This window comes from Brachyhypopomus gauderio, chromosome 10 (genome assembly GCF_052324685.1).
Source record: "Brachyhypopomus gauderio isolate BG-103 chromosome 10, BGAUD_0.2, whole genome shotgun sequence".
NCBI classification, from domain to species: domain Eukaryota; kingdom Metazoa; phylum Chordata; class Actinopteri; order Gymnotiformes; family Hypopomidae; genus Brachyhypopomus; species Brachyhypopomus gauderio.
This window is the reverse complement of record NC_135220.1, coordinates 20,735,121-20,758,644: the sequence shown is the minus strand read 5'-3', so window position 1 is coordinate 20,758,644 and position 23,524 is coordinate 20,735,121. Positions and strand designations below refer to the sequence as shown.

The 23,524-nt window shown below is 44.1% G+C and overlaps 1 protein-coding gene across 2 annotated transcripts in view; it reads right to left on the bottom strand.

Moving 5' to 3' along the window:
- Nucleotides 1–9,155, bottom strand: part of med13a (mediator complex subunit 13a) — a 51,414-nt gene extending 42,259 nt beyond the window's left edge. The window contains exons 1-2 of one of the 2 annotated variants that reach the window (XM_077020414.1): nt 8,445–9,155; nt 3,311–3,545 (exon numbers count right to left, since the gene is read on the bottom strand). In XM_077020414.1, the coding sequence (XP_076876529.1) occupies nt 3,311–3,545; nt 8,445–8,510 (301 nt within the window). In that variant the 5' untranslated portion in view covers nt 8,511–9,155. The remainder of the gene's footprint in view (nt 1–3,310; nt 3,546–8,444) is intronic. The other variant, XM_077020413.1, reaches the window with a different exon arrangement.
- Nucleotides 9,156–23,524: the final 14,369 nt, after the last annotated feature.

The following is a 23,524-nucleotide window of genomic DNA, read 5'->3' as shown; positions in this document are numbered from 1 at the left end:
ATGGGACCCCTTGGAACATTTAGGAACACTGACCGTTCTTGGACGGCATACACAGGGCTCCAGTAAATCAACAGATTAGACTGCACCTCCCAGACCTCACTGCTTTATGGAAATATACAGTAATAAAATGAAAGCTAAAGCTTATTGAAGTAGATTTGACAGTAATCTCTTTTACACATCATAAAGAACTCCATTTGAAATTTAACATTTCCAACAAATTTTTGTTAACGTTAAGCCGTGCTCTTTGGCTGTATACTCCTGGCATCTGCAGTGGTAGTATAGGTATGGAAGTATACTCCTGGCATCTGCAGTGGTAGTATAGGTATGGAAGTATACTCCTGGCATCTGCAGTGGTAGTATAGGTATGGAAGTATACTCCTGGCATCTGCAGTGGTAGTATAGCTATGGAAGTATACTCCTGGCATCTGCAGTGGTAGTATAGCTATGGAAGTATACTCCTGGCATCTGCAGTGGTAGTATAGGTATGGAAGTATACTCCTGGCATCTGCAGTGGTAGTATAGGTATGGAAGTATACTCCTGGCATCTGCAGTGGTAGTACAGGTATGGAAGTATACTCCTGGCATCTGCAGTGGTAGTACAGGTATGGAAGTATACTCCTGGCATCTGCAGTGGTAGTACAGGTATGGAAGTATACTCCTGGCATCTGCAGTGGTAGTACAGGCATGGAAGTATACTCCTGGCATCTGCAGTGGTAGTACAGGTACGGAAGTATACTCCTGGCATCTGCAGTGGTAGTACAGGTACGGAAGTATACTCCTGGCATCTGCAGTGGTAGTATAGGTACGGAAGTATACTGTGGACATCTGCAGTGGTAGTATAGGTACGGAAGTATACTCTAGACGTCTGCTGAGGTAGTATAGGTACGGAAGTATACTGTGGACATCTGCAGTGGTAGTACAGGTATGGAAGTATACTCCTGGCATCTGCAGTGGTAGTACAGGTACGGAAGTATACTCCTGGCATCTGCAGTGGTAGTATAGGTACGGAAGTATACTGTGGACATCTGCAGTGGTAGTATAGGTACGGAAGTATACTCTAGACGTCTGCTGAGGTAGTATAGGTATAGTTTGGAATTACTGTCCTTCTGCAAAGTACAGAAGTACCATGACGCTCCAAAAGTCCACAATGTTTCCAGAGTCTCCAGCCCTTCCCTGTGCCTGTGGTGTAGGAGGTACCATAACACAGCAGCAAGCCGTGCGTTAGTTGTGATGCCTCTATGACATTATCATCCAGCCCTTCCCAGCTACGCGTTGCCCAAATAGGGCCATAATTTAAAACCTGCTTGGGCTGTGGGAAAGCGTTCATACTTCAGGCGTTTGCTGCCGGACCGTCCTCGGTCACTAATTACAATCGGGCCATGAAGCGCCTAAACAGGACTCGCGTTCTTCCAGAAGACGCGATAACCATTTCATCCTGCGAGCAAGACACATTAATAAAGAGCTGAGCTGTCCCGATACTGATAGGCCCAGCCGTCACGCTCACTGAACCTGTTCCTTATTAAGATCGCACAAACACTCCGCCGGGCTTCACCCACCCGTCTCTTTCTCTCGCGAGCATGTCTCGGTAGAACTGGGTCTCAGGACACGGGTCTACACCCGTCTCTTAGAAACAGAAGTGCTCGTGTCTTATCAGTCACCATGGCAGTGTAGGAACAGAACTATTTCATCTGCTGGCCACATCACACCTGCGTTTGCCAACGTCCCAAGATGGACGTGTAGGGATAGTTAAAATAGGAGCCATTGCGGCATGGTTAATGCTAAGTAAATGTTCATAAATAGTAGCCTAAATGAAATATAATACACAATATTGCCCAGCAACAAGGTTATTATGGGGTTGTTTCTTGTCTCTGTGGACCATGTGTGCCTCCACTTGCAATCATGTACTGACACAAAAGCAGGATAATGACAGGGGGACCACACAAAGACGAGTGCAACCTCTCTTCCTCCACTCTCCTCTGTTATTTCATTCTTTCCCTCTCTCTCTTATTCTCTCTTCCTCTTTCCACCGCTTTCTATGACCCCTCCTCTCTCCCCTTCTACTGCACTCCATCTTCACCTCTCTCCCCACCTCTACCTCTCTCTCTCCATCTCTCTTCTCTCCCACCTCCATCTCCCCCACTCTCTCTCCATCTCTCTTCTCTTCCTCTCCCACCTCCATCTCCCCCACTCTCTCTCCATCTCTGTGGACTCCATTCTCAGAAGTAATGATGGAATGGACCCAGGTGGAATGGGCCACATAAAAAACAGCCTAACAAAGAAAATGAAAGCAGGATGTTGCTCCAAGACATCATGACTAAGCTGAACAGGTATCATGGTTCTGAAACAGGTAGGAACCACAGCCCACAGTGGCTTCCTGTGACTATCTCCATCACACACACACACACACACACACACACACACACACACACACACACACACACACACACACACACACACACACGTTCAGTCATGCATGTTGAACCTTAAACATCCAGCCCTTGTGTTTGTAGATATCCAGGCCAGGGCAGTGAGGTGAACATCTTTCTCACACACTCACTCTCACACACTCTCACACCGAGGGAAATTAATGACATCATAACCTGCATGTGAAGACATGCTACGCAAAGACATGACTAATCAGTCTGCGTCAGGCAAAGATTTTATCAAAGAACCTCAATATAAAATGTGTCTCTTTGCTCATAAATTCAGTGTAGAGCATCTAACTGGTCTCGATGCAGTTTTGATGTGGTCATCTGCAGGATGAGTAAGTACTAGCAGCGCAGTGGTATATCTGCTCACCGGTGAGCATGACTTACAGAGAGGGCCATCTTCACATAACCAACACTTCAAAAGTCTACAATTATAGCTTCTTTACATTTACAAACCTACTTATAAACTTTCAAACATACTATTGTAATCCCAGTGTCTCTATTAAGCCATTGTTCCCCTCCCCAGCCCCAAAACTACCAGACTGATCACCAAAACACCAGGAGAGTTTCAGTAGAAACGATGCATTTGTTCCCAGTAATAAACACTTCTCCAAGAGAACCGAGAGAAATTTGCTCAAACCACAGGCGACAGTGTGCTGCTCTTAGCTACAACAGTAGACAAGTTGTGCAACTGTGTGTTTTGCTTCAGGTAGATCTCCGACAACCCGACTGTGTGTAAAAATGTCGGCTATAAGAGGAAGCAAGAAAGGAAGAAAAATGAAAGAGAGAGAGAGAGAGAGAGAGAGAGGCGAGTGAGAGAGATGGTTTTGACCACAACACAGAGATATTGTTGCTAGTATCAGGTTGTCTTGGCTGCTCACCTATAAGCTCTTGGTGAATGAGCTCAGAGAAGTTGGGATCTTCACCCCACCAGAAGAGCCAGAGCTCTCTCCGCCCCAGCCGCAGGCTCCGCCTCCACACGCTCAGTACGTCCGCCCTGAGACAGCGGCTGAAACTACCGAGGATGGGGTCTTCCTCCGTCACGGGAAACACCATCGGGGCCGACGTGGGACCCTGCCACATGTACCGCTTCCATTTGATTCCCGTCAGGTCGGCCTGAGAGAGAGAGAGAGAGAGAGAGAGAGAGAGAGAGAGAGAGAGAGAGAGAGAGAGAGAGAGAGAGAGAGAGAGAGAGAGAGAGAGAGAGAGAGAGAGAGAGAGAGAGAGTTTTAGCCTCTGAACTGTTTCAGTAAGTAGTGGACAACTGGTGTTTAAAGGCCAATGCTGTTTTTAGAGAGTGGTGATACCAATAAGCAACATAAGGCTGATATTAAGAGTGCTCTTCAATGCAGGCCATGTTCAGGAATAATAACATTGAGTACATAATAATAACAACAACAGGTGTAAAAAACAGCAGAGATTAATAAACCACATGTTTCACATAATAAACTTCTGTTATAAAAGGTATAAAAATGTTCCCCGAGGACATTGTAACCTGCTGTTTCAAAACAGCAAAGGACCAAAAATAAATCAGGAATATGTTTTATTTGTAAATATCATTATGAACATGCTACTATTTCACTCTACACACACACACACACACACAAACCTTGTGCTTCATCACTACAACAGGACTCCCGTGAGCGTTACTCTGAACATACTGCTTGATTAAGCTGCTGACCGACACTCCACAGAACATCTCCACTCCGTTATCAAAACGACAGCGACGATTCAAATTTCTGAATGATCTCAACGACTTCTCCAAGTGCAATGCCCAAGTAAGCCAATGGTAAAAGCGGTGAGGTTTCAGGTGTGAGAGTGTGGCGAGTGGATCTCCCGTCACTAACACACGTGGTGAGTCCTCCGTCTCTGCCCTTCTGCAGTCCAACAGGACCTTCAGGGTAACATTAACCCGGTGACGAGCTCCGTCCTGCAGTGAACGCTGAAGGACAGTGGAGGTATGGAGCTACACTTGTAGGAACAAGGATCTTATGTTTGATCACATGACATGTTTCTGTAGCCTCAAGTAATCATAGGGACTAGAACACTAAATCAGGTCTTTTTGACAGCTAAACGCAGGGGCGGGATCAGACCTCTTCCAATAGGTGTGATGCAAAGACACCTGTTCAGAACACATGCGTGATGCAAAGACACCTGTTCAGATCACACAAGTGATGCAATGACACCTCCTCAGATCACATGAATCAGCCAGATCTCAGAGTCCTGGATATTGGCATGATCTGGCCTCACTGCCCTCTCAAATAGCAAGCCATCATCAGGACGGACACGCAAACATGCATTACACCGCCCCACACAACCACTACCATCAAGCTGGCCAAACCAGGAGACCATCTGTTTTTCTCCAGATGATGACGTTCATGTCTAATCTGCATTCGTTCCTCCAAGATGTGAGCGAGGATAAACCCACCTCAGCAGCTCTGGCCTGGGCCTATTGATTGTGAGAGTGATTGAGGTGGAGAGGGCCAATCACAGCGCACATCAGCCCAGTGTACATCAGCCCAGTGTCTTCCGTCGACTGCTGGCTGTTTTTGTTTCGTGCTATTCAATTAATAATGGTGTGCAGCATAGAGCCATGTGTTGACAAAAGAAATATGCTTTTAAATGATCATGAACCATCATCAACACAGACCCAGCTGAGGTGTGCGTGTCTAGGATGGATTAGTTGACTGTAATTTTCAGTGGAAAAAGCTCACAGGTGACCAGCTTGAAAGAATGTGAAAAAAAACAACCAACCATAAAGGTATTTTACAGCCAGAGAGCTCTGGTAACCCAGCCATGGTCGGTTTCCATTAATAAATCAATACTAAAGTGATTTGTACTTCCAATATGAGGCTAATTTAATCACCTGTATATATTCAAACTAAACCGATAGGTCCCTTACATGCGCTCTGAGAGGCAAAATCAATTCATCAACCATCCTTTGCCAAATAAATTAGAGCGATAACCTTTTAGTAAGAAGAAGAAAAAACATAGAACTTGTGTTTTATTGACATATGTATTGTATTTTGCCATTTTCAGTGCTGCAACAGTAAAGGAATGATGAGACTATCTCTCCAACTATTTATATATATTTAAAAAACCATACCATAAGATTTTGATCAGACAGTAAAAAACATGACCATTACAACACTGAGACGCCTGTAGACCTTTCTAACCCTGTGAGAATGTTCTGTGCCTCTGTCTGCAGCAGTGACCAAAACCAGCTGCATAAACATGTAAAACACACATCTGGATGTGCATCACAGGACTGGAGGACCGTGGGGCACGCAGACATTACACCAGCAGACTGGGGACACTACCGGGGAAACGACCCAGAGCGCCCACGTTCGGCAGTGCCCTTGGGTTTGAATGAAAAAGAACCAGCATAAGACACGTTTCAGGCTTTCTGAGTCCAAGATAAACAGAGTCCAAAATAAACATCTAAAATAATCATTTGAAAGGGAAACCTCTAAATAGACATATTTTTTCCACCCCAAATAGCACAACAGAGAATACAAGGATCACGCACATTCAAACAGACCATGCATATTCTGACTTTAAAAACATAACATGCTTCTAAGCTGTTGTCATTTCCTTTGCTTTTGAAGTCAAATTCACTACAATATAAGAGATTTTTAAAAACAACGGAATATGAACATTTAAGAGTTTAACAAGGCTGTGGAATTTGGTGATAATTTGACCTTTGGCTTGTGAGAACCGTTTCCTTAGTGACTTCTAGATCACAGGGTCATGACCTTTTCCTTCCTTCAGCTGCTACCTCCTCCATCACAGTCTCAGTCACTCACACACACACACACACACACACATGCACGCCCCCAGCCCATGTTAGCACTACTCTCTAAGCAAACAGCTGCCTTGTTTGAAAATCGCAAAAGCAACAGGTGAAGTGACTCATTTTAACTCCCTGACAGACGAACACACACCTCCCCTAGCCACGCTTCCACACGCTGGCAGCAACGGTGCCACAATCAAACAATCAACTTTGTTGTTCACACTAAATAAATGTGCATCAATAAAGTTCCACTCCAACATCTGTCACACACGCAAGCGCCTTCACACAGGACTTACAGGTCCTCTGCACACTAAAAAGATAAGGTGGTTGTAGGACAGGTTAAGGAGAGGTCTTTCAAGATTAAACAAACTAATTCAGCATTTGAATGCCCAGGTTTAACAAGCAAAAAAAAAAAAATTGTTTTGAATTCATTTTAGGAATTCTGGCACAACACTGTCCTACTAGTATCCAAAAATAAACAAGCCAAACAGTTTTCAAACTTAATTGCAATGTACTTACACCTTGAACCTTACATCTCACTCAACAGACACAAAGAAAAACACAGCAGGACGCTGCAGCCACAGAGCAGCAGGTCAGACGCGGACCGTCTGCACACTGGGTGCGAGGGGAAAGTTGAACCGTGCTTCCCCAACACAACACAGGAAACAGCAGCAAAACCATCACTTCAAACACGTTCTCCAATACGTACGTCGTCGCAAGCTTTCCAGAGCTTGCAGGAAACTGTACAGCGCTTTGTTGACAAAAATACTGCCCAGTGCCAGCTGTGAAATCAACACCACGTGACGTCTCAGTGGCCAAGACACGTGAGCTTCTCGGATGAGCCTTTTCAAAATATTTCCGATCTAGTCCGCCAGTTAAAAAGCAGAACATGATGCATGCACAAGAAGCCATCGATTTAATCATACAAGTACACACGCAAAAATAAACAAAACTGCGCTTCCTACCACAACCAGATTTGCAACTTAACGTTAAGTTCACCCTCATGCATCCTTCATGTGTTCATGTGCTCCGACACCAGAAAACATGTTGCGTTATACTCTTTTATTAATGCTTTATTCAACTCGTCTCATGGTGTTTAAAGGTGGAGGTGGAGTAAGTCATGCTTGCATCACATTACAACACAAGGCAAGTGGCCAGGTCACCAGCCGATGGTTTGTGTGGCCAAAGTTGTGATCCAGTGCGAGGCCTTGCGTGCAGGAGCGTGTGGCGATCACACATGCCATAAACACCACCAGATCAGCAGGGATCACTGCCATCCCCACCACGTCCCAAAACACCACCCAGATCTGCAGGGATCACTGCCATCCCCACCACATCCTAAAACACCACCCAGATCAGCAGGGATCACTGCCATTCCCACCACATCCTAAAACACCACCCAGATCTGCAGGGATCACTGCCATCCCCACCACATCCCAAAACACCACCCAGATCAGCAGGGATCACTACCATCCCCACCACATCCTAAAACACCACCCAGATCAGCAGGGATCACTGCCATCCCCGTCACATTCCAAAACACCATTGCCCCCCCCCACCCCTCCCCGTTTTTTTATATCTCCGTGGTGATTCTGACCTAAAGGTTTGATATTATAACGCCGATTAAACATGTCAACAGTCTCCTAAAACTGATCATGAGCACTAGACAAGGCTAAATGATCAAACGTAGTCATCACGAAGCCTGATCACAACTTAAGACACTCCCAAACCGAATCAAGAAACGATTACATTAGAAGAGTTGAAAGTGACTTTAAATGGAGACCCGGGTGGGGGGGAAACTGTCATCCAGGACATTCAACGAACAACCTGGTCAACAAACCTGCTCGCTCTCCACACAATATCATTTAATCACCTTCATCTTCCGTGAAGTGCGTGAAGTTTCGTTTTACAAACTTAACGCTGCAAAACCACCAACAACAACAAAAAAAACAACAACACGATCCCGAGGTTAATCGCGCGAGTACGAAAACGCGATAAACTTTTTTTTTTATTTAAATTTTGTTTATTTATTTATTACATTTACCTCACGCAAATAAAAACAAACCACACACCAATAAAAAAACACCAGCAAGTGTCTAAGACGCTCGGCTGGGCCACAGGGCCCTGAAAGCCTCCCGGGCCGGGCTGTGCACGACCAGCTCGCCAGGCTCCGCGGGGCTGGTTAAAAATGGCTGCTTTCCCTTTAGTTTTAAATCTCTTACCAGATAGAATAGATTGGAATGGCAGTCCTCCAAGCTGGCCCCGTTTGGTACGAAACAAGAAGTCATCCTTTCACTGCGTGCTCGCACATCCCATCATCACGGTTCCCGGGAAATGAAAGAAGAGTGTTTTCGGACGTGTGTGTAGGCGGCGTAAGGAGAATTATTTTTAAACAATCGGGGGAATGTATCTCAACGAGCCCATACGACCGCTTCCGTCCTCCACAACGAACCGAGACGGGACCCGAAGCGCCGCGACCTCCGCGTCGACGAGCCCGAACCGCGGTGCAACGGATTAAATGTGAAAAAAGCTGCGAAAAAATCGCGATTAAAACTAAAAAAAAGAAAGAAAAAAGGGAGAGCGCTGAGACAACTCTCCCCCTCCCCCTTATCTTAAAACGGTCTCCGCTAAAACGGCCTTCTACGTCTCCATCTCCGGCGGAACCGCGTTAAAACCCAAAAACACTCCGCATAAAAAGCGTCGAAGGACGACCGGAAACTACATGAAATCGGTCGTTTTCAGACCATATTTTCGGTGTATGTTCCTGCTGGTTTCCATTTGAATTCATGGATTCCTTTCTCTAATGGCGGCCACAGGGAGAAGTGTGGCTCCCGTCGCCGATTGGCTGCTCCGTGGTCATGAGGGCTGGTAATAATACTGGAGCTGCTGGGCACCGCCGCTGGCTCGGGCCGAGTGGCGCTACTGAGCAACCAGATTTAGTTACTAATGATGAAACCTTTAAACTCGCCGTCTTTAATAGTGCACCACCTAGTGCGCATACGTACCGACGCCCTGCACTTTGAGGGGAAAAAAATATCATTTTACACAATATGAACTTGTCCGTGCAATTAGCACACAGCCGCGTTAAATAACGAGGCTTTCGTGCAGGTTTTATGCAGGAAAGTCAACACAACAGAACAACTCGATGCAGGCTGTGTACACACGCAATTGAACGGTCTGGACACACATAATCCTTGTGGTAAATGTTGTAATTTACTACTACTAGGATAGTTTAGGAGAGCACTAGAGAGATCCACTTCCAGGAAATCAGGCTATTAAGTTTTATTCAACAAACAGATGCTCATCGAGTGATAAGCAATGAGCTTTAAAGAATGAGGGGAACCTTGAATCCCAAGTGAATGTAGTGAGGCTTTAGTCAACAAGGGTGTGCATTCAGAGTAGACAGAGGTGAAGGTTTTGAAGACGGCCCCTTAAAATAGTTCTGTCACAGGTGACAGACAAGTGCTGGCACAAGCACACACACACATACTCATGATAAATTCTAAAGACCTTCACATGGTAATAGAGGTACTTTATCAGACTAGGCAGTCACCCCCTCATTCACAGATATGGCAGCTGTGTGTGTGTGTGTGTGTGTGTGTGCGCACGCGTGCATGTTTGTGGTGATAAGCTTTCCCATATTTTTCTGTGACTGTTAATGCAATTATGCATTATGCAGTTCATGTGAGCATTCAGTATTTTTTATTTCAGTATTTATTCAGTATTGGAAGCAGTGGGGACAATCTTGTGCTGGACTCCTGTGGCATAAAAGGCTGGACCTTCAGCACCACGTGGTTTAGTGCCGGTGGAGAATCCAGCAGACAGTCCACTACTAAACAGTTTAAAGGCTACATCAAATAACTAGATCATCTTCCCTAATAAAGCAATTATTGCATATATCTCATAAATAGCTCTTAAATAAACATCTCAAAAAAAGAACAGGCTTCACGAAATACGGCTATTTTAAGGCCTGGTTGATATATTGTAACTGAGATTAAATTCAGTTAGTCCAACATAATCTAACACTGTTTCTGTGTTTAAAAAAGTAAAGTGTGGTAATCAGATTGTCTCTCTCCAGGCTTTTGGTGATATACTGTATGTAAGAAATCATATAAACCAGTGTATGGTGTTTGTTGTCAACAATGATTACTGTAGTTTGAGCAGATGTCAGTAGTTAATGTATTTTAAACAGTTGTCAGTAGTTAATAATGTTTGAGCATAATGAAATTTGTTCCAAGGTGTTGCTAATGGCAAGAAGACCTGCAATGTGTAATGGGCATGGAATACGCCTGTGGCGTCTACTATAGGTCAGAATTCGGAACATTTCTGCAGATCAGTACAGTTCTTCACACGTGCCCTGCCTAAAGAGCATTGTCTTTCTTGCCTTCTTTGTACGTGTCATCTTGAAGAGTACTTCTTTATGGTCTATTTCATGGAAATCTAACAGTGGAGGAAGCTGGACTGGGACGCTTAAAGCCAAGAACAAACTTCACTGTGCGTGATACATGGGAATCTCCACACCAAAGAGGTCACGTTTTAATGAGCACAACTAACAGGCTTCTCACCGGTTGAATTTCACATTGTTTAAGCCCTCAGTAATGCTTCTCCAGCAGCCATACAGGGGGGTGAGGGTGTGGGGGGGGGTCAGAGAGAGAGACAGACACCATCTAGCATTCGGTGGTCTGTCCCACACATGCTGAGACAGCTCTGCATCCAGACATGAGCAGGGAGGGCCGGGGAAGACCAGGAGACGCTGGGCTGGTGCTCAGCTGCAGGGCCTCTTGTTTATACAGGCCAAGTGCTGATATCCTTCATCGTGGTTTCACCAGACACCCAATGAGAAAGTGACCAAGAGGGTCAACAGGGCCAATGTGGTCAAACGAAGGAGTTGACTGCTGCTCCCCGTGAACACACACACAGCCAAGACAGGAGCACCACACCACACACAACACACACTGGAACACACACCAAACACACTACAACACACAGTTCACGCATAAAACACACACTGGAACACACACCAAACACACTACAACACACAGTTCACGCATAAAACACACACTGGAACACACACAAAACTCACTACAATACAATTTACACACACAAAACACACACTGGAACACACTTAAACTTATACACTAGAATACACACAACACACACACACACACACACACAGCAAATACAGATGCACTCATAATACACACTGGAACACATACAATACACACATTAGAAAGTACACAAAAAAATAGTGGAGCATGCATTAAAACATATTTTAAACCTAGACATTTATTTGTCCTTGAGATTGCCTCCAAAAAAGGCATGAAATATTGAAACAGTAGTATGCAAATTAAAATACATAATACATGCAAAACGAAGCAGAAATAATGTTTATATTACTGTAATATAAACATGTATATATAATATAATATAATTTCATAATACATAATTGTAACTAATACACGATATTAAAATGCTTTAACACGATCATTCATTTTCATTTTTCATAGTTTCATTTTATGTAATCATGTAAGAAAGTCAGAAAACATTTTGACCCATCTATTTGCTCTGGGTGGGGTGGTGGTGGGGGGGATCTCTTCAAGGTAGGTCTCTTCAGTGTAGGGCTTATCATGGTAGGTCTCCTCAGGGTAGGTCTCTTCAGGCTCTCGCTGACAACAAGCATGACAACATCCCCTTAGTCTTCTCAGCTGTAGCAGGATACAGTGAGAGCTGCACACTGTCTTGCTTAGAGCCACCATCTGCGGAGCAGCCCTGTCTGAGAGTGACCAGGGCCCTGGTTGTGTGGGAGTGGCTGGGGCCCTGGTTGTGTGGGAGTGGCTGGGGCCCTGGTTGTGTGGGAGTAGCCAGGGTCCTTGCTGTCTGGGAGTGGCTGGGGCCCTGGCTGTCTGAGAGTGGCCGGGGCCCTGGTTGTGTAGGAGTGGCTGGGGCCCTGGTTGTGTGGGAGTGGCCGGGGCCCTTGCTGTCTGGGAGTGGCTGGGGCCCTGGTTGTGTGGGAGTAGCCAGGGTCCTTGCTGTCTGAGAGTGGCTGGGGCCCTGGTTTTGTGGGAGTGGCTGGGGCCCTGGCTGTTCCCTCAGCAGGTCCTTTGAGCCGAGATGTGGGGCCGTGTGAGGGAGTCGGCTCTCTCTTCTCTCAGAGCAATACTCCGTGTGCCGTAGGAACCCGCAGGCGGCCGACAGGAACGCAGTTCTCCCCCGGACCGGGACCGTAGCTGATTGTGTCAATCCAACGCTCTCCATAGAGCTCAGGGTCCTTTCAGACGCGCTCCAGGGGCTCCGAGGGGCTCCGAGGGGCTCTGGGGGCGACGGGGCCCCTTTTGTCGTCTCAGAAGTATGGAGCAAATCGTATGCAGAGGCTTCATTTACTTAGAAACTTTTTTTTTCTTTTTCAAAGGGGGATGGGTGTGAATGTGTGTGAGGGTGGAGGATCACCAGACAGAAGTGTTTCCTTCCCCAGTGCTGCTAGAAGATCTACTTTTACCTTGATCTCTGCTCAGTTTTCTTTAAACCACCAAAATTTTGGACAATTAAAAACTGTTCCTGGATCAGCAGGACAGGATTGCGTCCAGCAGGGCATGCACCCCAGTGACGAGCTTGTCAGAAGTGCTGTGTACTGTAGACTTGACTTCAACAGGAGACAACTCCAGTCTGAGTACACACACTCACTTCTCACTGTATGAATAAAGACATGGTGGACTCCTTTGTTGTGTGGCAGATGAGAAAAGAGATGTTCTGCATGGCCCCTGCATGTCTCTCTGTCTCTGCGTCTGTCTCTCTCTCTCTCTGTCTCACTCTCAGAGACACAGAGTCAGTGCTGAACATGCCCACCGCTAAATGATCTGACACACTTTCCTTTCTTGCTGCAGTCTATTCACTGTCAAGAAACCCCACCACCACCACCACCACCACCGGTCTCTCACCTCCCCCCCATCACCTCCCTCCTTCCGCTCCCTGGTGTGCCACCCCGTTGCACCCCCCCCCCCCCCCACACACACACACACACACACATACTCCCCCACTGCTCCTCCTCTCTCGGGGCAGATGGATGAAAGGTGTTTGTATAAAGGTTTTACCGTCACTGGAAGCAGTGTGGGATTAATAAATTCAGTGTGAATTCTGATTTGATGAAAAGGGCCCCATCACTTTAAGGCATTTTCTCCCTTTTAAAGAGAAATGGGGGGTTGGCCACCACAGACAGGGATTATTTGTTTGTTTGTTTGGGCCCCACCAAGTTCTCAAATAGTTATGATCATAAAGCATGGAGTCTTTTGCACTAGCTGACTTGCTGGAAACATCTGCACATATTTAAGCCTGACAAAAAGGCAATTAATTGCAAATTTATGATTTACATAGCCATAAATTGTTCTGCTAATAATCTAAGGAGAAATTTGAGAAGTGTCATTAGCACCATCTGATATTCTTGATATTCCTTCCTCTGGTGCAAGTGCATGAAATATATCTGTCTTGAGATTTTCGTGAGCGGCTACCAGAAATACCACCAGAACCAGGCCTCAGCAGCACCCTGACACTTCCGAACCAGCTCACACATTCTCCAGACACAGAGCAATCAGCCAACCACACACTTTGGGCCCAGTCCTTTCTCCCATTGCCCTGAAGGACACAAGCGACAACAAAGGCCAAACAACACCGTCTTCCCGGGTTTCGAGAGGCAGGCGTTGCTTTGCCCACACTGCAGTTTCTTCTCATTGCACCAGCACTGTGATTGCCAATTAAATATGAAGCAATGGGAGGAGGTCACCTTGCCTGGGTGAATTTCAAGGGCAGCGCCTTCGTCTAGCCAGTTGGTGGTAGACGCCGGAGTCACAGTCTTGGCTGATGTATCCTTTCATTAAGGACATGGAGATGAACTGGTCCTCATTCCTTGACAGTAGGTAGGATACTTTCTTGGAGCAAAATCCACAGTGATCCAGATGTTATTTTCTGGCTGATGGTTGTACACTCATTAAGTCCATCTCACTGCAGCCCTAGTGATAACCTTCAGTTTTTAGTATAATGATTTATAGAAAAGTGCCCAAACTGTGGTATAGGACAGAGAAAGTGTAATGCTGCTTATTAGATAAAATGTAAAGTGGATGACATACAGTGTATGATGAATGGCGATAATGCACTCTCTAGAGGATACAGAAGGAGAGAGGGGGAGGGAGAGAGAGAGAGAGCACGAGAGAGAGAGAGAGAGAACACAGGAGTCAATACGTGTATGATCGCATTAGCTATGGAGAGATAAACCATAAACTGTTCAAACATGCACCTTAGCAATTTACACACTTGCTCAGATCTCATAAATAAAACATGTTTATAGCAGTGCCGCTAAAGAGTTGCACATGGTGGGCTGTTCCTGATAACTTTATGTGCAAAATCGCATCTCATCCTCATATCACCAGCACACCAAAGAAATAGCGATAGCAAATAGCGCTTGTATTTATGACCGCATGTTAGCACCAATTGGTAAATTCAATACACAAATAAACAAAGCACAGACGAAACCTTTAATCTTAATCACATTACAGATTATATTTTTAACCTCTTCAGTTTATTCATTAAGACCTTGACTGGCTTAGTCAATAAATTCATTCATTTCCATCCCTCTTTACTCTATGAATTACACCCCCCCTCCCTGGGTCTCCTGAACCAGGAGGACGGGTTGTGAGTGCCACTCTCAGTGCATGTTCTGCATTGAAAGCTGCACAAATCTATGCAGTCTGTCACATATGAATAATACGTCCCGAATCAGTCCCCCTGTGACACCACACAGATCACGTATTAAGATTTATAGTGAAATAGACCTGCAATAAACTGTATGAATTCCACACACATGCACATATCTTCATATTAGTGAGCGCATCACTGTTCTGCTGAGTCGGGATAGGTGTGTTGTGCGCTTCCTCTCTCTTTCTATCTATCTATCTTCCTCTCTCTGTCATTCCATCTTCCTTTCTCCCTCTCATATCTCTCTCTCTCTCTCTCTCTCTCTCTCTCTCTATATATATATATATATATATATATATATATATATATATATATATATATATATATATATATATATTATATATATATATATATATATATATATATATATATATATATATATATATATATATATATATATATATATATATATATCTTCCTCTCCCTTCCCCACCCTCTCTCCCTCTCCTCCCCTCTCTCCCTCTCTCTACATCCCTCTCCCTCTCCTCCTCTCTCTCTCCATCTCCTCCTCTCTTTCTCTCTCTCCCTCTCCTCCACTCTCCCCCTCTCTCTCTCCTCCTCTCTCTCTCTGATTCATTATCTCTGTGGTGGTGATGACTCAGAGACCAATCTAGCTTAGTCCTCTCCCTCTATCTGCAGCTGAGCTCATCTGGATTCCACACTGCCTGACCAGATTAAACCACACACACACACACACACACACACACACACACATGTTATGCCCCTTCAAACCCTCAGGAATGAGCTACGAATTATGGAATGTTCAGCAGAAATCCACTCGAAATGTAATCAATTTCAGAAGCTCTCAAAAAGCCAGAATATCAGGCATGCAGCTGCTTCTAAAGTGTAGAAACCCCCATGCATTGAGTCTGCCTCCAGTCTTGGTTTACATTTGATTTAACAACTTGTTTGCTATTTATTGGCCAGCAAGCTAATTCATTCACTTGCTGATCTGCTCTAGCTTTACCTGTGCTGAAACATTGTGCATATTCACAGCAGTGCTCTTAGTGATCAGCAAACCAGCTTATATAGAAAACAAACATAATGTTTGTTAAAGGTGACTTTTATTATGTACAGACCAGCACATGTGTATGTAAATCCATTTTTCGTGTGTGAGTAATAGTGGGAATGACAGAACTTCAGCTCCTATACCGCTCCCCTGCTCAGACATGGCGGAGCAGCCCGGGCTGGGCCACTTCAGCGCAGACCTGGCCGGGTCATCCGTGAAGCGCAGGTGACTCCAGTACTGTCTCCCAGGAGAGGGCTTCCGCTAGCTGGACACCGACAACCGCTCACAGTCCATCATCCTGGGACATACGCCACTAGAGAACTCTTTAGAATGTTACATCGTCTCATAATTTGCTTATGCACAACAATTAATAAACACGAATGCATGAAATTGCAAAATAGCATTACACTTGATCACTTAATAAAACACACATGTGCATGTGCTGGATAGGACCACGACAGTCTCTGAGCTTAACACACTGGTTTGACTCTTCCTGCCTTTCATCCCAGTTGAGGAAAGAGTGGAGAAAGAAAAGAGAAGAGAGGAGGACCGTAAAGAGCAGTCAGAGGATAAATGAGGAGTCAGAGATGAGAAATCGAAACAGGGAGGAGGAGAGAAGAGGAGACAGAGGATAAATGAGGAGACAAAGGTGAGAAATTAGGAGACTGAGAGGATAGAAATGGAGACAACGGATAAATTAGGAGACAGACAAGAAATGAGGACACAGAGAGGAGGAGACAATAGGAGATAGAGGAGAAATGAGGAGAAATGATGAGACAGAGAGGACAGAGGAGGAGAGAAGAGGAGATAGAGAAGAAATGAGGGGACAGAGATGATAAATGTGGATACAGAGAGGAGAGACAGGAGACAGAGGAGGAAAGAATAAGAGAGTGAGAAAAGGAGAGCGACTGTGGCTGAATTGGTTTTCAGATGTTGTCAAACACTGTGAAACACTGTTGAATCAGTGAAACACTGTAAAACACTATTAAACAATGTGAAACACTGTTGAATCAGTGAAACACTGCAAAACACTGTAAAACACTGTAAACACTGTGAAACTGCTTACAGTGAGTGGGAGATGTTCACAGACGTCATGACTGTTCTGCGGTGCAGACACGAACATGATCTTCACTATGAGCCAGAGCCCCATGGCACTTACACACTTACACCAGGTGTCCTTTGACAAAAAGCATCATTACACTGGTGTCAAAATAATCTCCACACTGTGATGTGAATGGTACACTGTACATGCACTGGCTGGTGTGCCTAGGAAACAGGAAGCCTGTAAATCAACATGCATCCCAGCAAGACAGCAAGATTTTCATTTAACACCATTCAACCGAAAAGCCTCATGACAAGTCAGAAGTGCTGAACTCTGACCCTGGAAGTAGAATGTGCTGCATGTCCTTCTCTTTGAGTTTGACTGAATTACATGGACTGGTCATGTAATGGGCACGTCGCTTCAAGCTCCACCAGATTCTCATTCAAAGCATTAAACCATGAACACCGGGTTAGTGATGCAGAAGTGAATCCTCATTTCAGTTCTGGACAGCAGGACTCGGTAACAGCCAATAACCTCCAAGAAAAGGGCCTTAATCAGCCCACATATTAAAACAATAGATGAAATATTTTGCCACACCTGAGGTCGAAACTATTATTTTCGACTATTTCACACTTTTAGAAATAGAGGCACTTTATGAACTTTTTTTTGTAAAGAGGTACTTTGTATTTTGTAACCTTTTTAGAATCATACATAAAATAACCCGTATAGCAAAGCCCGGGTAAAAGGTTCCTACTCTGAGGAGATTCATAATGACCTTTTCAGATAAAAATTATTCCCACAAGAGCATTATTGTATCTCTCTTCAGAGAATCTTTATATATCTGTATATCTTTATCTATAATTATATCTTTATATATATATATATATATATATATATATATATATATATATATATATATATATATATACACACACACACATACATATATATGCAATATATGCTGAAGCATATATCCTCACAGATGGCTGGAACGTTGTTGTGTCTCTTGGAGAGGCTAGGGGGTGTGTGGATGCACTGGTGTGTGTGTGTATGTGTGTGTTTGTGTGTGTGTGTGTGTGTGTGTGTGTGTGTGTGTGTGTGTGTGTGTGTGTGTGTGTGTGTGTGTGTGCAGGGCTCTCTACTGGACAGATGCATAATTAATGGAGCATGCACTATTTCTCCCAACGTACAGGGATACATTCCTTTCAGCCTGATCACAGACCTTTGCAGACATTGCAGTGTCTGCAAGGTTATCATGGTAGACACACACACAGACACACACGCACACATACACATACACACACACATACACACAATCGTGCCCCCTGGTGACTTCATTTGTATATGTCATGCTAGAAAGACACAAAGAGAACCAACATTTCTAGGTATGGTTGTTGGTCTCACACACCTGTTCTCTATATCACTGCCTTTATTAATCATTCATTTCCTTTTGTTGCTTTTCAACTTGTAATTGTACTTGTAATCTCGGCCTTTGTAATCTTGTTTATTGTATATGTTTGTTGTATATGCACATACATTACACATACATGACCCAAGACACATTAGATAAGACATACGCTATCTACACACATCACACTAACACTACCTTTGGCATTTATACATCATACATGACACATGCATGACCCAAGACACACTAGATAAGACATACATCATACATGACACATACATGACCCAAGACACACTAGATAAGACATACACCATACATGACACATACATGACCAAAGACACACTAGATAAGACATACGCCATACACTACACGCATGTGTCTCACACTAACACTACACCATACATGACACATACACAAGACATACACGCATGACCCAAAACACACCACATGACATACACCATCCACGACCCAAAACACAGCGCACAACCGTCCCCCCTGCTCTGGAGGGGACCCTCCATCTCCTGCTCCAGTGTCAGCCTCTGCTCTTGGGGAGGAAGACGCCTTTAACCGGCCTCACCTTCATCACAGGAGTGCATCCAAAGACACAATACAAATGGCGCCCGCCATTCGCGGGTGAGGGGGTGTCCATAAAGAATCAACACAGCAGGGTGTTTTTATGTGGTGAGATGAGTTTGGCCAGTAACCCAGAACTAACACAGAGCAAATGTGAACACTTGAATGAAACACAGCTAGTACCTGCTTTGCCTGCCTGGATGAAAGAAAAACCCTTTTGAATTCATAGCACAAAAACTCATCGTGAAACTCTTTGAAATATTCAGTAAGTACAATAAAATGACAAATCGAGCATATCTGTTAGGTGGTAATATAAATGTTGTGTCAGAGCCATACAGGACTGTGGTCTGATTAAAGTACTAAAGTGTATGATTAAGTATGCCTAGGTGTGCTAAATCTCAGACTCCTGCTTGTTCTACCAGCCAGTGAAGATACAGAGGGTCCATTCAGTAATTACATTCAGTGTCTTCTCCAAGAAAAACTACCAGACCTCCTGTTCATAATGGGCAGAATCACTTCCCACCACTATACAAGCAGACTGGGTGAGGATGGTACTTCCCTAATCATTCGCTTGTTGTGGGAGAATATTTTTTATCCAGTAGACAAATAGGGATAACTTACTTTCTCACTCTCTTTGATATGAACTTTAATAAATTTTAAAAAGCTCATGGGAGGGTTAATGAAGTATTATTTTATAACATATAGAGTGTATTTGTCCTGCCACATCTCTGAAGGGGTTTTATATTTGTTGTGTTGGCTAGTTTCTGCTGTGTTAACGCGCAGGTGCTGGTTGAGGGGAAGGTGTGCTGCTGCCTCCTGAGAGGCCTCCAACATCCTGGCAGAGGAATTATTACCTGTCTGTTTGATCAATTACCTGATTACACTGTAGAAATACACAGCACCGTCGAGCACCGCTCACACTCAGACATGCACACAAAGACACAAAGGCAGAGAGAATGGGAGAATGGAGGGAGAGAGAGAGAGAGAGAGAGAGAGAGAGAGAGAGAGAGAGAGAGAGAGAGAGAGAGAGAGAGAGAGAGAGAGGCCTGTATCAAGTTCAAACTCTCTGGAGTTCTCATAAAGAGAGAAAGTGATTGAAGCTGTCTGTTTTCACTTGGTGCTGTGTCTGAAGGCAGGGAAGAGAAGCATTAATTTCCCTCACTGTGTGTGTGCGCGCGCGTGTGTGTGTGTGTGTGTGTGTGTGTGTGTGTGTGTGTGTGTGTGTGTGTGTGTGTGTGTGTGTGTGTGTGTGTGTGTGAGTGTGTGTGCTGAGCTCCCTCACTCCTTCATCCCCTACAACTTGCCTCCATTTCTACTCTTGACCATTGCATGACACTCCCTGATGGGTAAATACAACATTCCACCAGACCAAGCAGGAGGCTCCACCCACTCTGTGAGCTCTGACACCTCTGACAAGTTCTTATAGATGCCACCAGCTAAATTGTTCATTTTCATTAAACTTGACAAACACATTGTGTCCATGCAATCAGAAAACTAACAAGAAATCATTATTGTATGACTTAGGAGTGTAATTGAAAAAAAATGCTTCAAACCTCAAGTAATTTTTGGTTTTTTTTTGTTTTGTTCACTCAAAACATGGTTTACTCAAGTCAGAATAAATTAGAATAATTTGTAAAAGTACTACCAGGATCAGTGAGCAAGAAAAACAAATCCTCACCATTCTCCCAACAGGACCATCCTATCTAGACATCCTATCTACCCTTGCCTCATATATTTGGGCAGATATGAGACAAGTGGGGATGAAATGTGTGAACCAGAATAAGGAGAAGTCACCAGTGCAATGACGGGGACTTCAGAAACATTCAAATTAAACACAGGACTTTTGTTTTGGAGATTTAGGGACAGCTCTGGGCCTCAGAAGGAAACAGAGAAGAGGAGAAAACCAAAAGACACACACACACACACACACACACACACACACACAAACATGCACTCTCTCTCTTTCTCACACACACACACACACACACACACACACACACACACACACACACACACACACACACACACACCTCACTCAGAGGCAGGGGAAGGTTTAAAGAGCAGTTAACATTTCCACACCTGCTTTAAAAGCGATTTCTTGAGCATTCATGTATCAGACCTATGAGAGATGTATTCTTTAGGTCTGAGGAGGCTCAGGGAATGTCAAAAAATTGTCAAGATTACACTCTATATCTTCCAAGGTCACACGCATCACCCACAGGTTTCATACAGGTGTGTGTGGGAACCAAAGTGTTGATAGAAGTATCACTCTTACCAACAGCACATTCTCAGTTGCTTTTGTCTTAAGGATCAGTCCTTCAGCGTCTCTTAACAACTCATAACGCATTCAAACATTTTTTGTGCGTGTTTGTTTAGGTGAGAAGCACCTTTGCTAGCATATAATGTGAATGTAGGATATTAAACCAAACAAAACAAGCGGAGATGCGGTGAGGGAGCAGGATCTGGAGGAGGGAGAGCGTCAGCGTCTCCTCAGAGGAGCTAGTGCTGTCCCACCTGGGTGAAACTCACAACGCTCCACTGCACTCCATCAGGTTTCACTTCAGCCCTCCACTGTTTCAGATCGCCAGACTGGCATGTGGCTATCGCTATGGACGCAAATGACTGCAACTGTATCTCGCACCAGTTATGATCCTGCTTTTAGGTTATGTGTTTAACCATTACAACTATTTAAGAAGTTCCAGAAAGATTAGACTTACAGGACCAACTCTGACTGCCTCTATATATATATATATATATATATATATATATATATATATATATATATATATATATATATATATATATATATATATATAAATGAAAATCAGTTGCCATAATAGTCCAGTGCTTCCCTGGACACCTATTAGTAGTTCTTCTGGATCCAGGTGCATTTTCCTGAAACTAAAATTAAAAGACAGATATGTAGTTAAGCAGCATGTTGGAGTCTGGTCAGACACAGATTTCCAAACAAACTCAAAAACCTCACAGTCATAATGCTGACAGTTTTGTTTTGAATTTCATATTCATATAAATTCCATATAATATTCAACTTAAAGCCTGAAAAATGAATTGGAGTGTACGTCAATCAGTATATCAGGGGACTGCTGTGTGTCAGAAGATTTTGTTACATCACATGCTGTACATGGACACAACAGACCTCCCAACACAGTGAGCCCAACCCACAGAAAATCTTGTGTGTGGAGGCTTTAGGTGTTTTTAAGGTGTCGTACAAAATCTGGCCATATGCTTCCGCGAAGCTGCTACATACACACGCCAACAGGCAGTCTGACCAATGGTTGGTGTAGGGCATGTACATGGTCGACCAATAGAATCATGGAAGGAGGCGGGACCTATCAAGAATGATCAAAGCAATGCAAGAATGGATGAACAGTGCATGGCGACTGTAAAACGCAACTGTCAACATGGAAGAAAAGCCAGATCAGACATGTTAGGCCTTTCAGAAATCCTGGTAGGTACCAAAAAGAGGACAGATCCAGGAAATAGAGGATGTATGGTCACAACTAACGAAATTACAATTACAGCCTCATTACAGCACTTGTAATGTTAAAGGCAATAACCAACTCATGCGTTCAGCCCTCCATGTGGGATGTATGCAAATGTATGTAAATAAGAAGGAGCTGTCTTTAATTAACAATTCACACACTGTGTGAATCCACCTTCCCCATGTCTGAGAGGCAATGGCGAAAAACAGCGTGACAGAGCTGTCATGTGACGGCAGGAGATGGTGGAGACCTGTGGAATCACATCAGCCTGGCTCTCAGAATTTAAGGGCCATGTAGTCTGAGACCAGTTACCAAGGCATTACTTCATTAAATCTGCAACAGAATACTGGCCCTAAAGGTTCGAGTGGAGAAACATGTCCCTCATGGACATCCCACAAAGAGCAAAAGGGAGAAAGCGATATATGTGTTTCAAAGAGGATTCACACACTGCACAGCAAATAGAACTGAATCCTATAACATGTAAAAGGAAGAGGAATGTTCTGGAATAATGGGGTCCGGCGGTTCTCCATATGGGATCCATGGCAACAAGCTGGAAAATGTCCTAATCACTTTAAACATAAAGTGTCATTGCAAGCAAGACGTTGACCACATATGGACAGAATACGAATACATGAAAATGGACATGTGCACTGAATTTTTGGTTGACAACAATGTGAAAACAAACAAACATCATGTATAAACATAGAAACAAAAATGCCTGTAATGCATACAGTAAACCTCTGCATTATATATTTATAAAAACTAGATAATTAACAAGTAATCTACACAGACCTTCAAGATGAGGCATGAATACATTTAGCAGTCTGGTGTCTAGAGTGATGAAACAATATACATAGATACAGAAGCACACACACACACACACACACACACACACACACACACACACACACACACACACACACACACACCTGGGGGCAGGTGATCATCTCGCTCTCAGTAGAGCACCACATCCACCAGAGAGCAGGTTGTCATGGTAACTGACCCACAAGCGGATTAAGCAGCGT